The sequence below is a fragment of the Boleophthalmus pectinirostris genome, unplaced genomic scaffold (genome assembly GCF_026225935.1).
Source record: "Boleophthalmus pectinirostris isolate CB_2022bp ecotype Guang Dong unplaced genomic scaffold, ASM2622593v1 HiC_scaffold_16, whole genome shotgun sequence".
Lineage (NCBI taxonomy): Eukaryota > Metazoa > Chordata > Actinopteri > Gobiiformes > Gobiidae > Boleophthalmus > Boleophthalmus pectinirostris.
In genome coordinates this window covers 16,125,824-16,144,245 of record NW_026571095.1, presented here as the reverse complement: position 1 = coordinate 16,144,245, position 18,422 = coordinate 16,125,824, and the positions used below count along the sequence as shown (strand labels likewise).

Here is an 18,422-nt window from a genome sequence, read left to right as displayed (position 1 = left end):
TATCACAATATAACATGCTTCAAAATTTGTTATTGTGACAGGCCTGTGTACTGTATGCCTCACAACCAGTAACTGCCTCCAATGTAATATTATTATTGTTTATTGAGCTAATGCTATAATCTAATTAGAACAGTGCCTGCAAAAATCCCATGTACAAACAATACAAGCATTTCTTTTCCCCTTGAGCTGCCTTGCATACCATGTACGAGTTTGCATTACAGATATATTGGAGAACTTCAGCCGTATGCCTTTTGTCTGAGCCGTATCATAAAAACCACTGAAAAATAAATTCTCGAATGTTGTGCACCGCTAAGGGTGATAAATGGAATCCGGTCTCCATGACAAACAGGCTGCCCAGAAAACTGCTGTGTCATCCGTTTTGTTTGATGTTGGGAAGTTTTTTGCTGCGCAGAGGGACTACTGAGGCGTACACACCCCAAGGCCTACAGCTGTGATTGGTGAGTAAGTGTGTATCTGCGAATGGGCCCAGGGCATCTGTGTCCAGAGCCACTAAAGGAGGGTCTAGGAGTACGTCTGTCACTACTACAAATACAAATACAATTACTACTACTATTCCAGATGCTGCTGCTACTACTATCACTACCGCTATAACTACTACTACCCTAACACTACTACTATTTTGTTCACACACTTCTGCTATTACAACTGCTACTACTGCAACTGCTATTACTACTACTGCTACTAATACTGCTACTACTACTACTACTACTACTACTACTACTAGTACAACAACTACTGAGGCGTACAGATCCCAAGGCCTACAGCTGAGATTGGTGAGTAACTGCGTACCTGCGAATGGGACCGGGGCGTCCTTGTCCAGAGCCACTAAAGGAGGGTCCAGCAGTACTGTGTCCATGTTTTCTGTGATCACTCCATGGTACGATGTCTCTATCCAAGGCTTGTGCTTGTTGACTGTGGAGAAACAGAAAGAAAGAGTCAAATATTCAACTACAGAAAGTTGTGCTAGACTGATGCAATGATAGAAATAGTGTTACATGAGGGGTCACTGAGCAGAGACTATGTTTGTACAGAGAAGCAGAGAAAGGAAGCAATGTTGTTAGCTGTGAAAAGTCATTTATCTTTCTTCTTTGGCTTTATATATTTGTCAAAATGTTCAATAGATTCAGGTCATTAGAGATTCAACCAGAGCTGCTGTCGTCAACTGTATGATAATAGAAGAATATGGTATATATGATAAATTGAAAACTTCATCTGTAAAGTTTTATTCAAGAAAGACATGATTTTGAGAGGACCAGCAATGCAACAAGTCAAAATAACAAAATACAAAATATTTTTCATCTTTTTAATTAAGAAATGAAATTATTATAACACGTGTGACCTCCCTGCTTTCTACTACATCTTAACCATCTATATCTTTTAGTGCTAAAGATGAAGTTTGTCTAAAGAGTCACTCAGATCCACTGTAATAACATGTCAGCTGTCCATGCAAACATCCCACATTAGTGTTATTGAGCACACTAATCTATAGAGTGTTTTTGCAAATACTTTTTAGATCAGTATGTTCTGTATTATGTCATACTCCTAGACTGAGGGCAAAAGCCAGTTTCCTAGTTCATTACATTGTGTTCTCAGAAGAGTTATACAAAAATGTGAAGTGTCACCCATAACATTTGTCTCCAGTCAAATGAAGTTCACAGAGTTATAGGAGCGAATTTGGAGCAGAGGTGTATATTAGGAATAGGAACTTATTTATGGACAAAACTGCGAAAGAAAAAACAGCAGGATCATTTAGAGCTGGTTAATATAACATTTTAGGACCAAAATGATGACGCTCACATCAGCAGTTACAGAGAGAGGGGTGACAATATTTTAATGTAAAGTCCATGAAGCTGAGAGTGCCCCCATGCTCACTTTCTGCAACAATGGGTTAGCTATGTCCATTTATTGAAAGATTTATGATCTTAAGCATGATTATTTATAGTAACTACCCTTTACATATTAGTTGTACTGTTACCCCCAACTCCAATAACTATAATAAACCTACTGGACATTGTGATCTGATACCCACCATTAGTGGCTGATATCTAGAGCCTGGTTTCTGGTGGCCTTTTCGCTCAACCCACTTTCATACAAATAGCTGGTGATAAGTCGAAGGGATGAGCTGGAGATTAACACAGATCTCTATTGTGCCTGATTAGAGCAAGTGTAAATTAAACTTCTTCTCACACACGCACTCCCACTGTCAACTCCCAAGGTCGCCACTCCAACAGAAGCTAGTGTTGTCACCATACAAAATTACAAACTCAATTTTCAGAAGAAGAAAAATCTCCAATTGATTTGATAACACAATGATAATAAAAACATTTTTTCTTAATTTCTTTTATAATAGACAATACACAATATTGTACTTAATTTAATGTGGGTCAGGTAAAGATTATTCTAAAACTATATAGGAAAAGTCCAGTTTTGTCCTGTTTGTGTAATTGTTTTCAGAATCAGTATAGAATGAGTATCTAGTTTCAATACTATTTTTAGAATAGATTGTTTTTGATAGTTGTGTCCTTGTATTAAGGTTATACACGTTCATTAAGGGTATTACAATGCTACAATGGATTTTGACAACACAATGCTAATAAAAAAAACACAATATTGTACTTTCTTTAATGTGGGTCACATAAAGATTACTCTAAAACTATTCAGGAAAGGTCTAATGTTGTCCTTTTTGTGCAATAATCTGTAGTATCGATACTTTTTCAAGTGAGTATTTAGTTTAGATACTAGTTTTAGAAGCCATTAGTATCTGTTTTTTGATGCAACCCTTGTTCCATAGTATTAAGTACAAGTGTGGCTCTATTGGAGTTTCAGGGGACCAGCTTGACCTGCGTATCCACTGGAGAGGCACGTTCTGTTTGATCCACAGACAGCTGATGCAGCCAGCTGGACGTGATTTTAAAAATGCACCGCACAGTTCCCAAAATCTGTACCTCTTTTCATCTGTTTTGGATAAACCTCAGAGTTTTTGTCCTACTATTCTATTTTAAATGAAAATAGGGTCAAAACTAAGTGTGACACTGGCTCCCTGCAGCAAATAATCTGACTAAAAACCTTTGATTTATTATTTTAAGAACACTGAGAAGATATATAATTTAGCTTTTGTGCATTCAGAGAAAATAGTGATTAAGTAAATTAAGATTGTTGTGACTAATGCTAAAATGATGATAATTATTCCATTTGAAATGTAATGGTTATTAACCATTATAAGTTAAATCTTCTAAAACAACAATCTAGAAGAGAACATCGTGGAATTAATAGCTTTGTATCTGCTCAATCTTGTGGTAAAATGATGATTGTTTTTGTTGGCAACTGTCACAATTACACAAAATGTACACAAATGACTATTGTCTCTACCCTTTTAATCACATTAAATGGTTTTATTGTTTATTGTCCCATCCGTACATCATAGCACTTTTCCTATTCACCTTTAGTCCTTGCTCATTTGCAGTACTAAGCTCAGCAGACTGAATGAACGCCAAGGGACAGCATTATTCACACTAGGAGCCTCATCTCACGCTCATGAGGAGATAAGAAAGCTCTGCACGCTGCCTGTTTGAGCCCTGCTTTTTACACCCAGTACTTGACTTCAAAACCAGCGGATACCACTCGAGCCCAGGCAGAAAGAAGCACAAGCCCAAGCGCAATTTTAAAGGCATTATCTTACATCTATTTCAGCCAGAAATGAATAGTGAACTGAATATTATGTTGTTGTGATACTAAAGTTTCAAACTTGATTTTGATACTAAGTACTAAGGAACAGAAGGAACAGGCTCAATACAGATCCAGATTTTGATGAGAAGAGAATGTAATTTCCCAGACAAAATAATAGTAGCTTCCTTATTATTACAATGTGGCCTTTTATTTGATTTTATGCTGTTTAAAGGGCGTACATTATGTTATTTTCTGGTCTTTCTTATAATGTTGTTTCTTCATCAAAAACATACCTGCAGTTGTGTTTGTTTCATTCACACACATTTAAAACACAAACCCAGCATATTTTGTTGTTCTTCTCTCAAATTGAAAACACTATATTCCACCTTGTGATGCCATCTGTTAATACAGGAAGTGCTCCACTCCATACACCTAAGCTAGAATAATTTTTCAGTTCTGGAATTACCTGTGTCTACTGAACTAAAGGTAAAAGGTACCTGATAACTTGAAAATTGGTGGAACAGAACATTTTGAGCTTTGGAGATGTGGACCAACAATAAAGGATTACTCAGACATGTGTGAATGAGATAAAGCACAACTCCACGTATGTTTTTGAACAGGTAATAACATTTTAACATGGCTTAGAGACCACAACAGTCAGTTTAACGTAAAATGGGACCTTTAAGTTATTTTCATTACTGATGCCTTTTCAATTTAATATCTAGTTTCTGGGTATCAATAAGTATAGATAAGCTTTGGCACAGAGCTCTATAAGGCATGTACCCCATGTTTTTATCCCCATGTTGTGAATCATAAACCCTGATGTCAAATGTCTTGTTTTATTGCAGCCTTTTTGTAGTTGCCATGTGAACATTTTTAGTATAAAAACAGAATAATTTTTCTTTGTAATGTTCATTCAACATTGCACATTACATTACTGTGCTCTGCTTAAAATAAAGAGCTTTACATCTCGCATTTGACTTCAAAACCACTGGATACAAAGCTACAGAGAAAACCTCTTATATGGTCTATAAATCTTTGCTGACTTCGGTGGATTTAGTCATGTCAGGCCCAAATTGAACTGAAACAAGCGTATGAAGACAATGTACGAAGGCGGCGGAGATGTGGTAATAACTGTGGCTTTAAAAATGAGTTTTATCCAACTGATTCTTCATCCTACTCTTTTGTACACTTGTGAAAATATACGGTATCCGTCATGGGTGCACAGCGTTTCATTTGCATTTGAAGAAGTCCTCGGAAAGTGTGATAGCAGGGCAGGAGCAGCGCAGAAGCAGTTTACTCACGGGTGGCAGCTTCAATTTGGGGCTTCAGGTCTTACATTTATCCCAAATAAATTGGGTGGAGGCAGTGGCGGGATGAGGCGTGACTCTTAAAGGCAGTTTAATACGAGAGCTGTTTTATAGCAGAGTGCACACCAGACCATGGAAATGAGCCGTTTCCAAAATGGATTTTATGATGTGTAGTACTACCGAGCCATTAGTGATGCTCTTGAGGTAGTAAAGGCAAAAACTGAAAACCAACAGGGAGAAGGCTGAGGTGAGCAAAGGGAATATGGTTTCTGATGTTGATGGAAAAAAGATCAAACAAACCTATTTCTGAATAATGGTTCCTGATTTTAAATATGAGATGCTCACTGGAAAACATAGACATTACTCAACAACAGAAGGTGAGATGTAGTGCTCTATAACCCCTAATATGTTCTGTCTTTGCTAGGCCTGTCACAATAACAAATTTTGAAGTTCAATATATATTGCTGATGAAAATATAGACATTAAAACTGAAACTAATTCATGCCACTGACCCAAAAACCCAAGAGCAGAGTTAAACCACAAAAACTATTCTAACTATACAATAAAAAAGGCCATGAGCTATAATAAATAAACAGAATGAAACACTTCAGTATTTAGTATGCATCTGTAAAGAGTCATAGACATTATTGATTCAACCTTTTAAGGCTTAAATCTTTAGCCTGATTTCACTTTGTAGAAACCGTCTGACCTTGCAGTGTTAGAATTCGTTCGCTCGACAGTAGGCGAGTACTTCTTTTCATTTAACCAGTCGCTGCTATTTGGTCGTGACGTATGTAATGTGCCACTAACGGGGCAAATTGGTATATTAAGCTTTTTCCAAATCCCTTAGGGAGAAGGGCAATGATGTCTTTTCCCTTGATAAAATTCATCAAACATTCTCTTTGTTCAGGCTTTAAATCCTCGATCTCAGGAATTGTTGCCAACACAGAATGTATGGCTCTTTGCTGATTGGCTTGTGCCTGGATTAGCGCTTCCGGGCTTTTTGCAAACCGTCTAGTGTATTCCATTTCCTGACCTAGTCACTGGAGAGCCAAAAATATATTGTTCTAGCTTTCATATATGTAACGATAAGTCTACTCTTTGCACTGAGAAACTTATGACTGACCGCATTATATTGTTGCATCACTGAGCAACACATTGCACCAACCTTGTGTTTCTAAATAAGTTAGTGGTATTTGTTGATAATGTAGGAGATTGTGGATTCAAAATGGTTGCTAAAAGTTCATTAGTTTTCCCCCAAGCAGCAGGGAACCCGCTACAATGGTTCTGCTTGGAGATGCTCTGAGTCACAGACAGTAGCAGGCTGCGCTTCCAGTCTGAAGAAATTGGCTGAGAAGATAATGTTGATAGAAAGAGCCAAACAAAGGAAGTGTCTTTTTGTTCTGGGAGTACATTAAAGTGTACTATAGTGAAGAGTGTTCTAGTACAGGCTTGATTTAATTTAGGCTTGTGCTCATATCCTGCATTAGGCTCTGTTCACATATAGATCAAATCAAGTCATGTCGGCCTCATTAGATTCAGCATTACCGGGATTTATGAGACTGTGGTAGAGCGTACTACAACTGCTGCCAAATATAAACTCAATATACAGCCAATATGGAGCACAATAAATAATACTAAGCAAGCTACAAATCAACTATTGCTTTTAGTTACCTCTGGGAAATAACAGTTTGACATATTTAAAGTGTTATTTTGCTGCTTTGTTTGTGAGCAAATGTTGTGATTAATAGTAGAAGAAATATAAAGGAGCAATACCTGATTTTTAAAAGTGTTTAAAAAAAGTGAAAAACAGAACTTAATTTCACACAGTTTGCTGTGGTCCAAAGCTATTCCTCACTTAACTTATGTATTCCGAGTATACCCATAGAAATTCACCGCGATCACAAGTTACCGTTAAAGTGACAGTTCAGAATTTTGGACATAGGACCTCATTTCCTAGTGAGCCAGAGTGTTGGAGCCACGTGGAGACACTTTTATAAAAATTCCATCCATTCCGCTATCGACTATCGAAATAAATCTCTGTGTTGATAGAATAATGTCTGAAATAAAACTAACCTTGCATCGCATGAATCGTTACATGTTGAGGGACTATTTTCTCATATATCAGTTCGCCGCTGCCAAGCTTTCTATCAGGATGTACAACAACAACAAGAGACATAAATCCTTCAAATGCAAGGCTGGTTTTACTACAAAAATTATTCTATCAACACAGATATTTACATAGATAGTCTGGCATTTTAATTGTTGCTTCGGATGGTTTGTGGAGTGGGTAAAGCTGTTTTTAGTGGCAGGCTAACTATGCCTATTGACATGCACTAGCCTAGCACCAGTGACCTCTGCAAATACAAGGACTGGATGGAATATTTTAAAAAGTGTCTTCACACTTCTCCAACACTCTGGCTCACTAGGAAATGTATGTTAAAAATTTTGAATTGTTCCTTTAAGGTAACAACAGCTAGAATGCTAACACACACTTCCTGATCATCACACAAGATTATAGGACATTATAATTAGATGCAAACAGCACGAGCATATTGTGATCTCAAGAGCTGCTTATATAATATATCTAGAGGTAGACAAATTTAAGTACATATACCGAAAGGTTTTATTTTCTATCCATTGCAAGATATGACCAATGTTTTTTGTGTGTGTGTGAGTTTGTTTTTGTTTGTTTTTTTGTTTTGTTTTTTGTGTGGTGATGCAGTAGCAGTTGTTACTTGTTGTTACCAATACATGACATCACAAGGTGACACAGCTTGAGCTTCAGTGAAACAAAACGCAACTCTGGGTATGTTTTTGAGGAGGAAACAACATTCTAACATAGTTTAAAGCTCACAAGAATCCATTTTGTATAATATAGGACCTTTAATGTTAAGTTCTAGACCACAAAAACCTCACTGTATATGATTTTAATGGATTTTCTGGTAGCGATGTTTTGCAAACTACTTTATCAAATGTGAAAACAAAAGCAACATTTCTCATTACAAGTGAGAGAAGATACTGGCAGTGGTAGAAGGCAGGGGTTAACGGGTACAAGTAAAAAGAGAGGCAAAAGAAGATAAGTAGCTGCTTTAATGGTGGGCTGAGATAGAGGGAGAGTCACAGAGAAAGTGGGGCAGCTGCAGCAGAAAGGAGGACACATCATCAACCATACAGTCCACATTAGAGACCGTTCTGTATTCTTCTCAACAGTACACTTCCTCACACTGGATTCATAATTGTTTATTACGCAACTATTTCTGTAATACCATTCATTTAGCAGGGGTATAATCATGTGCAAGTGGAAGGTCTGTAATGTAAATAGGTGAACTGTGATATCTGGATATTGGCCTATGTTACCGCATGAAAGGACAATGAAAGGTATTCTATTATGCAATGTGGATCATAGACTGAATATGTTGCCATGTTCCAAATGGGAAGTGTTCATGGGGGTGCTTCTGGCTCCATCGACTCAGTTTCCGATTGATTTTACATTAAAAAAAACTGTCACTCCTCTCTCTGTAAATGCTGCAGTAAGCCTCGCCATTTTGGTTTTAAAATGTTCATATTAACCTGCTCTTCATGATCCTGGTGGTTTTATTTTTGATAAGTTCCTATTCCTAATATGGACCCGGCTCAAAATTTACTGAATGCTATGGCGTCACATTCCCTTAGTCCACTTCTTTATGCAGGTTATGATGTGAATAATAAACCTTACAAGAAGATGGGTCCAACAAAACCCTGAGGATGAAAAAGCTTAGGATTCAACACCGGCAGAACCTGATTAACTAATGTGATTCAGACATCTTAGTCCAAAGAGGTGGAGACATAACTTGATTCATCAGCCGGTTTCACTTCATGGAAACCGTCTGACCTCACAGCATTAGGATTCATTCGCTCAACGGTAGGCGGGTACTTTTTTATTTAACCAATCGCTGCTATTTGCTCGTGACTTTTGTTATGCGATGCTAATGGGGGTAACTGGTATATTAAGCTTTTCCGAAATCCCGTAGGAAGAAGAACAATAACGTCTTTCCTCTTGATAAAATTCACCAAACATTCTCTTTGTTCCAGCTTTAAATCCTCAATCTCAGGAATCGTTGCCAACACAGAATGTATGGCTTCATCTACATCCATCTCGACCGCTTTGTTTACTGTCGTGCTGTACCACAAAAGGGACCCAATCATAACTTCACAGCTCTTCGATGATTGGCCGGTGTGCGGTCTACAACTTCCGGAGTTCTTGCAAACCGTCTAGTGTATTCCTGAGCTAGTCGCTGGAGAGAAATGAAATTGAACTGAGGCACTAGGTAGAGCCTGCCTGGCTAGAGGAGAATGACTTCAAGACTAAAATTTCAAACTCAATTCTGACACTAAGCTCAACACTCAATACAGATTTTCAAAGCAGAGTGGTGATAAAAAAGACAATAACAGTACTTTCTTTATGTTGGCATGTGCTCTTATACTGGCTCTGGTAAAGGTCAAGATCATTCTAAAGTTATTCAGGAGGTTAGATTTGATCTTGTTTGTAATGTATGCATGTGATTTTTAGTGGTGATTCTTGTTAGTTTTGCGACTAGTTCTAGTTTTTCAATTATTATCTGATTTTGAGACGCTTTTGACAATCCTACATACACCAGACATAGGGGAAAAAAGAAAAAGTAAAAAGAACATAGAGTTAAATGTCCCGAGGGAATACTGAATTGGACCTGCCCTATGCAAAGATGTAAGATTATTATTACCACCACTAATCAAAGGGAGATCTGTCTATCATTTGGACGAAACATTCTGGACAGGAAAAGCTGAGAACAAAAAAGTATTGGTGTAAAGAGCTTCCTTGGGGTTCAGTTTCAAAACAGGCAAAAAAACCAAAACAAAACAAAACAAATGATCATCTGAGATCATCATGTAGAATTATTTCAGAATAGTTAGCATATATTAACATAACTTATAATAACAGTAAGAGGCTCGCCCACCGCAAGAGTCACCAGCAACTTATGCGACTGCAACTTAGTCCACAATCTATCACATTCATTTTAATTACATTTAATAATGACGAGATCCATGCAACCGTTAAGAAAGCTCATTAACTTTATTATATTATTATTTCTATAGCTTTTGATCTCCAGCTTTTGATCTACGTTCTATAGCAGAAGCAGAGAGGAAGTGGTGCTAGAGATAATACAGCGCTAATCTGGAGTCAGCAGAGAATAAAATCTACAGTGAACAAGTGCGTTACTGTCTAGATCTATGTCCACAGGCACTGATTGTGAGTGGTGGAAGAAGTACACAATTTTGTTACTAAAAGTACAGATACTTGAGCAAAAAAAAAGGTCTTATAGGGCTTCAAATGTAGTGATTTAAAAAAAAATTGTGCAGAATTTTGTTCAGCAGACAACTGAATTTCACATTTTCTCTAGCTGTTTTTATTTGTATATTTTTGTGTTAAAAATAAATCCCTGAGCCTTTTCAGCTGTTCTCAAACTATAATAAAAATGCTTTTAATTTTCAGTCCTGTTCAAAAATGTAGTGGAGTCAAAAGTACAGATAACCTGCTCTCAGATGTAGTGAAGTAAAAGTAAAAAACAGCCACTTTAAAATGAACTTAAGCTGTATTGTGCAACTTTTCTGGTGGAGAGGCTGCATGGGGATGTTATTGCTTTTCCTTTCATCATCACGTAGACCAAACCAGGCCAAGTTACTGATTAGATCTGTGGAGAGGCAACCCTGCCCACAGTCTGAATGCCTGTTTTTGTAGGTATGTTTGAGTAATAAAACCACCTGTAACTGAATGCATATAAGATAGATCTGTTTGATGTCATACTGTGGAACATTTCAGGCAGAGCAGTGACATATCCATAGAAATAAGCAGACAGACCCGCAACCAAAAAACTGCATAGTGCACCTTTAAGTAAAGTACTTAACTACTCTTACTCTTACTCTTACATTGTGTTCCACCACTGCCAGACACAGCATGCCAAATACAGAAAAGACCGACAGTAACCTCCAGTGTTTGGTTTTGAGGTGAATGATATTTCTGCTCCTCTTGGCCGGAGATGTGGTCTGATGTGGTCAGGTGGGAGGGTGTTTATGATGTTGTTAGTTTAACAGTAAAAGCGGTCAGAGAATTAGAAGTGCAAATCCACAGCCATTCTGCTCAGTTAAGAGGTGATAATTACTTCAATGGAGAACACAGGATCTCATTATATCACACTCCCCACTTTAATTGATAGCAGCTTAATATCTGGCCTTCAGAGTTGTTAATCACCGAGATGGTCATAAAACTGGATGGCGTACAATGAAATGGAAGGGGCATTACAATATATGTGATTGACTATAGTGCAGGTCTATAATAATATCAGTATAGAAAAAAAAACATAAAAGTAAGTAATTGTCATTTTAAAGATTTTAAGATGCCCTCTGTAACTTTTCCGCTGGAGGGCCCACCATTTACTAGTCTCCACAGAGATTATTATGCTTTAGCTGGAATAAGATAAGAGAAGAGAACCTTTATTTTTGCCACAAAAGGTAAAATTCAGTGTGGGTCAAGTTCAAGAACAACAGAGGAATAGAAATGTGCAATCAGAAATCTTGAACATTTTTACTTAAATCTTAAAAAGTTTAATATATGTTATTCAGCAGTAAACTTATCTATTCCTATAGAGATATTTCATAGTGGAACATTTAATATATCTATCTTCACAGACACAAGCAGTTGACAGCATCAGGTCAAGTTTCAGGTCAGATCTGAGGAGAGGTAACCCTGCTCACAGTAAGATTTTAGCAATAAAACACCTGAAATCGAAACATGGTATATCAGAAGTTTATATACTGCAAAGCAATAATGTCCTTTTAATCACTGTAAAATTGTTTAGTAGACAAAATAAAATGATATGGAGTATGGTTTAGTCCAGATGTTGTTGTCATACATAAATATGCAAATTACCTAAAGAAGATCCAGTACTTCCAGTTATATACACTTAGTTTTTGGTCACACACGTTTCAACATGTTTCAGATCCCCTCCATTGTACAGCTACAGTGCATGCATCTGAAAATCTATGTAAACTACTGCCGAATAAGCACTAACATTATCATTAGCCCGGCCATTAGAAACCCATATAGCCCCTGAGAGAGTGCCCTGTCATTACATTAGCTCCAGAAGTACTTTAGGCATTGACTCAGGCTTTTAGTCCCTATGCCGAGGTGTAAGATGCAGTTAGCAACAACACAGTAATTAGCCATATTGACTGGTGCACTTTAAGCAGAGCTAGGCTGCGGTCGGCTGTGGGTCATTTTCACAACATTAATTCTTCCCACTCTCTCCCAACCTCACTCCCTCCTGGACCTCCCTTTATGCACTTAGATCTGCGCTGTTTTTTTTTTACTGTTGTTGATCTCATTAATGGGCCTGTAATCTCCACCGGCCATGGACTTTTAAGGCCTCCCCAGTTGAGAACACAATTACCTCCAGGAGAGTTGGAGGTTTTCCTGGAGAGCCTGATAACACAGTGGCTCAGTATGTGACAGCAGTTAGTGTAGGAGCTGTTCTAACTGAAGAAGCTTGTTCTACTGTGAGGGCCATATAATGATGGGTTATGTAAGGGAGGGATTTTGGAGTGAGCAAGGAATTGGCAAGACAAGCTAAGGGCAGTGTTTCTCAAACTGTGGTATGGGACTATAGTTCAGTTTATTTAGCTTTTTGTCCTCCTTTTGGTTGGTGGTAACAGTGAAAGTGGTAGTAGAAGCAGTGGTAGACATGTGTTTGTTTGTTTTTTGTTTTTTTTCCATTTGTATACCATTATTATACAGTGTAGGCTATACTTTTTTTTTTTTTTTTTACAAATCACATATTGTAGCAGGAGTTGGGAGGGGGGCATGAGCGAGCAATTTTGGCTGTCTGCACATTTGTATGTATGTTTTGTAATATAAAACTGTAAATTTTGCTTTCTGTCTATTGTATTGTGTGTTACTAATGTTTTGTGATTTCTGAACTCCCTTGAAAACAAGATGGCATATCTCTGGGGACATTCCAATAAAATGAATAAATAATGTTTACAAGCACATCAAAAATTGGAGTTATCAGATTTTTGAAACATCAGTGTAATCCCTCAATCGTCCAGGTATAATCCATGGCAAACGAAAAAATCTGCCCGAACTGAAGAAGCAGCCTGGATGAGCAGCGAAATGTCTTCAATACTGAAATATTGTGTTACAAAATTTTGATGTGAGTAATCTGACTTCTTTCTGATTGTTCACACTTGTGCAGATTTTGATAAGGAAAATTATGGAAAAAAGAGAAAACAAAGCAACCAAGACAAAAAAAAAAAAAAAAAAAAAAACTCTGTGTAATTATTTGATTTTTCTTCTCAAAAATCAGATCTAATTTGTGGGTTTTATTTATTTCATGTTCTTGTGCTGTGTAAAGCCAGACAACTGAAGACCTGAATTTCCTTGCCAGGGATGATAGAGTATACTGTATCTATCTATTGGGATATCTGATTATTCTACTTATCTGATTTTACTGTCTGTGTAAATGTATCCAGTGTAGAGATAGACCTAATATAAAATGTAATAGAAGAAACTCGCCAGTGAAAGGTTAAACAAAAGAGCACACAGCCCAATGAAATACAAAAGCCAAGTGGCTACAACATAAAATTATTGGTTATGAGGGATATTAAAGTTTGTAAAGCAGACTGAGAGAAAGTGCATGTAATCACAGGGTAGAGGAATAGAAGTGAGGAGGAAGTTAATGGTGTGTGATGGTGTGGAGCTCCTTGTGCGCCCAGGATGAGACTCAGCATGAGCCTCATTCTGCTCAAGTCAAGTCAGCACAATTATGCACATAGGTGGGAGGGGCTCCAGGAAAAGAACTTATGGAACAAATTTAGGAGTTTTTTAGTATGATCTGCTGTCTTTTATATAGAAATACCTTGTACCTGTACTTTGCCGTGACATTACATTGAGAGTGTATTTCTGTGGTGGAATGTTCAAAAGCTTCTATGGTGACCCAATGTCTGTGTAATCCCTCAGTTCAAGTAAGAAACAGAGCAAAAGAAAAATTAAAGCTTGGATGAGCTATGAAACTCAAACTCAAAAAACATTTGTCTAGTTGACAGAATAAAATTTTTCTTTTGCTATGGTGACGCAATGCACACAGTAGCAAACACTGGCAAAAAACATTTAAGGCCTGAAAACAAAATGGATGTAACAATGGATTCCAGCACATTTTCTAGAGGCTAGAATCCATATGAGCAGTTGTGGGTTCTGTTTAGGTGTGTCGATTTTCAACAAAAAGGTGAGAGTGACTAACTAAAAACTGCCAGCTAGCCCGTGACTGTAATGTTATTTGAGAGGCACTTAACAGCACAAATCAGCTCATCTGTTGTAGTTCATCTTTTTATAGTCAGATTGTGTTAAAACAAGGCTCAGATTAAATTCAAAAACAGCATAGACAGGGAGCTGCTGGTATTCATATGACTAAGGGTGCTTGTGAAAAAGGGTGCAGTTCATTGAGAAAATGAAAAATATCAAGCACTCACTTGGTTACAAAATATTTAAAAGCCTTTACTGTAAACAGGCAGGAAACAATTAAAACACACCAACACGTGTGTCAGCTTGTGCTTTCTTCAGGGTGTGATCATGAGTGAGAGATGAAGACCAATGTAAGCTCACACACGCCAGGTGAACAGGGCAGAGGCAGTCAGATTTCACTGTTTTTACTTAGGGCAGATAGTTTTGTTTAACATTTCCATACATATTAAGGCTATAGGGAGCAGGAGAGATGGAAGTCTTCATTTAGGCCGGGGTACAAAAATCCAATAGGCCTCTCTTTGCTTCAGGTGCTGGATATTGTTCCACCTCTGCTGTCCCAAGCTCACCGTAGGGCCCTATCACACAGAGGAAGACTGAACTGCTCTCTCCTAGACCCAAACAGGAACCAGTGCAGAAGGTTCGGTAAAGAGGCAATTCAGGTCAAATGGGTCATACAAAGGAATTGGGGTATTATTGTGAGTGATCCTCTGTTGAGAAAAGTCTTCCCTGAGCGACCTGGAGTCAGCTTTAGAAGGGCTCCCACCACTAAGGACAAGTTGGTGAGGAGTTACCTTCCACGGACCAAATCAAGTACTTGGATTTCTCGTTCAAAGGGAAATTTCTGCTGTGGACACTGTAGATACTGTAAGAACATGGTGAAAACATTTTTTTTTTGACATTTATACCAATAAAACATATTTAATCAACAGCTTTATCAATTGTAACACAACCCATGTGGTGTACCATCTTCAGTGCCCCTGTGGGTATTTCTACCTGAGCCTCACCAAAAGAAGACTTGGGGATAGAGTGGCTGAGCACAGATATGCAATTCACTCCAAAACCTACATTATCAAATGGCCAGACATTCTATGGAAGCTCACCACTCAAATGACTCCACCCTGAAAGTATATATGGCATTGAAGTAATTACACTGTATGCCAGAAGGGGACAAGATCCAGAGAGGCCTATTGGATTTTTGTTCTCAAGGGCACAGAGTACCGAAGCCTAAATGAAGACTTCGATCTCTCCTGCTCCCTATAGCCTTAATATGAATGGAAATATTAATCAAAACTATCTGCCCAAGTAAAAACAATCCAGTCTGACTGCCCTCTAGTGCTCACTGTAAAAAAGGTCCCTGCTAAAATAAAATGACTGCTCTCTAGTGCCCTCTATGAAATTATCCTGAAGCTAAGCAGTCACTACCCCTTGTGCCCAATCAGAAGTACTGAATGAGTGAAGCCTCCGCCCTGCTCACCTGGAGTGTGTGAGTTTACGTTGGTCCTCACCTGTCACTCATAATCACACCCTGAAGAAAGCCCAAGCCGACACGTCTCATTGTGTTGTTATTGCTTCCTGCCCGCTCATTATTAAATTATTATTAAATAATTAAATTTTTTGTAACTAAGTGTGTGCCTTATATTTTTCTTTTTCGCAAAGCTTAGATTAAAGTCTAACTTTACTTGAGTAACAGCTCCAGACAGAAGAGAGGATACAATTCACTCCCCTTCATACCCCCCCAGTGTTGATGACATTAGCTTCAAAGTATCCAAAAACATGTTCTGAAATGCATGGGATTCTTGTATTAGTTTATAAGTTCATATTTCTCCTCGCAAATGCTGTTTACATCATGCAGCCCTGCTGGAACTACCAAGCAAATTTGTATTAGATTTTGTAAGTTTGGGAAATACTATCCTTGTTTAATTGAAACAAAAAAAGGAAAAGATATACACACATACACACACACGCACACACGCACATCCAAACAAAATATAACCTACAGAATAAGAGTGGTTCATTGGAAAACAGGTGCTGCTAGCTCAGGGTAGAAGCTGGTCGATTAGTTACAGCAAGTGGACCCATGAAGAGCGTGCATGGCTCAAGGATTTGAAAGCATCAAACAGAGTGAAAAATATGAAATGGAGGCAGAAAAAGATTTGACATAAGATCTCCATTAGCAGACAGGTGAGGAGAGAGTGTAGGGCTGTGTAACTGTTTTTCAAAAAAAAGATACAAACCAGAGTCAATCAATCATGGTCCAAATGTTATATTTTTTGTAAGTGAAATGTACGTACACGTGAGAAATGTGAGCGCAGTGGCACCTGGGGACACTACATGAGCCAGTTTTTATTTTTATGTATTTATTTATTTATTTACTTGTCAGGAGCAGAACAAGCGCCCAAGGGAGCACATGCAAAGTCCACACAGAGAGGAAATAGAGTCTGGGACCTTCTTGCTGTGATGCTGATTGCTGCAAAGTAGACCACAATGTCACTACCAGTAATCGTTGTATATAAACATGGTCAGTAAACATCTGTAGAGCAATCGGATAACCAAATAACTAGATCTGATTTTGGTGTGTGTTTACATGCACAGGAGATCTGATCAAAACTCTGTTGTAACTGTTGTATTTTGAAGACAAAGCACAATGGATTTGAAAATAAGGCTTTAAATCTTCAGAATTTCTTAAAACAGATCTATTCAGCAAAATCAACAGTTTTAGTTGTTTCCCCTCAACATTTACTCACCCAAAGTTGTATGTGGAGTGATCTGTGCATATTTGAGCAATCTATAATAGCCTATATTCAAGATGCTACATTGCTGATGAACCCTAGCTTTCACCACCACTAGCGTACACCCACTGCTCTGTACTCACTACAGTTTAATTCTCTTAATCCGTAATACGTGTAGCATTCGGCAGCGTCACGTAGTCCTTTTGGTACAAGTGAAAAAAAAATCAGCTTGTGTGATGTGCAGCTCACCATAGGAGGTGCCAACAACTTTATCTTTCATTGTTGTGATGACGTTTGAGGCAGCTCCCGTTGGGCACCGTGTTTTTCTAACACAGAAATCAGCAGACCTGTTTCTTTTATTAAGTCATTCTAGATCAATATTGCAATTTAAAATATAAATTATAACATAATGATCCACGAATGTCATGGATTATAACTATACGGCGAATGCAAGAGCAATAGGTCTGTTTTAACACATCTCTTTCATTTTTGTCTTTGCCATACTTCACCCTTTTTTGCATAATTGTCCTTGTCAAAACCTGCAAGATGACTTACATCAGATATCATATTTCATGACATTTCAATAATCTGATAAAACCAGAAATCAGGTAACAATCAGATTTTTGATGTGCACATAAACACAGCCACTGTTCCTATAATAAATCATACTCAAAACATGACTACATATAGATCTACATACCGGTACATACATATTTGCAATACATATTACATGTTATTATTGCATTACATATTTGCATTATTCTCAGTTACTGCTTTACACAATAAGAAGCACTTTAAGACATTACTATACCCATAAACCACATAATGGCCATGGAATAAAAACTGCTTTCGTATCTAGACTTAAAAGCTCTTATTTCTGATGACTTGAACAAAGCAGCCTCCTCTGGGGTAAAGGCGTGAAGAGGAGACTGTTATAGTAAAGGCCCTCGTGTTGACAGCCAAGGCACCACCGGGCAGCCATTCTATTACTACATTTGGCATTTTTCTTATAGGCATGCTGGAACAGGAAATTGTTGTATTAACGCTTTTGCACCAAACACCGGAAAAACACATCAAATCTATTTGAAAGTGAGAATTGAATGTAAATAATGAATATGACATATTTCTGTGTACAAGAGGGAAATGGAGAAAAATGTTATTCTTCACTAAAGTTATTGGAGGAGACAAATACAAGGAGAGAAGTTTATGAATTAATTGGCAATACACATACCACCTACCAAAATACACCTACCTAATACATTGTAGTAGTAGGATGCAGTCACAGGGCCTATATCAATGTTGAGCCACATTATTCTTTGGACTGGCTCCACAAACATTTAATCTTACATCTTAAAGTGCGTATGACAGATTTTTATGATTATC

The 18,422-nt window shown here is 37.8% G+C and overlaps 1 protein-coding gene across 1 annotated transcript in view; it reads right to left on the bottom strand.

The window, feature by feature from the left end:
- The window catches only part of clstn2a (calsyntenin 2a), a 142,652-nt gene that overhangs the window by 79,170 nt on the left and 45,060 nt on the right, over positions 1-18,422 (bottom strand). The window contains exon 2 of the mRNA XM_020939389.2: positions 811-933. Within this exon, the coding sequence (XP_020795048.1) occupies positions 811-933 (123 nt within the window). The remainder of the gene's footprint in view (positions 1-810; positions 934-18,422) is intronic.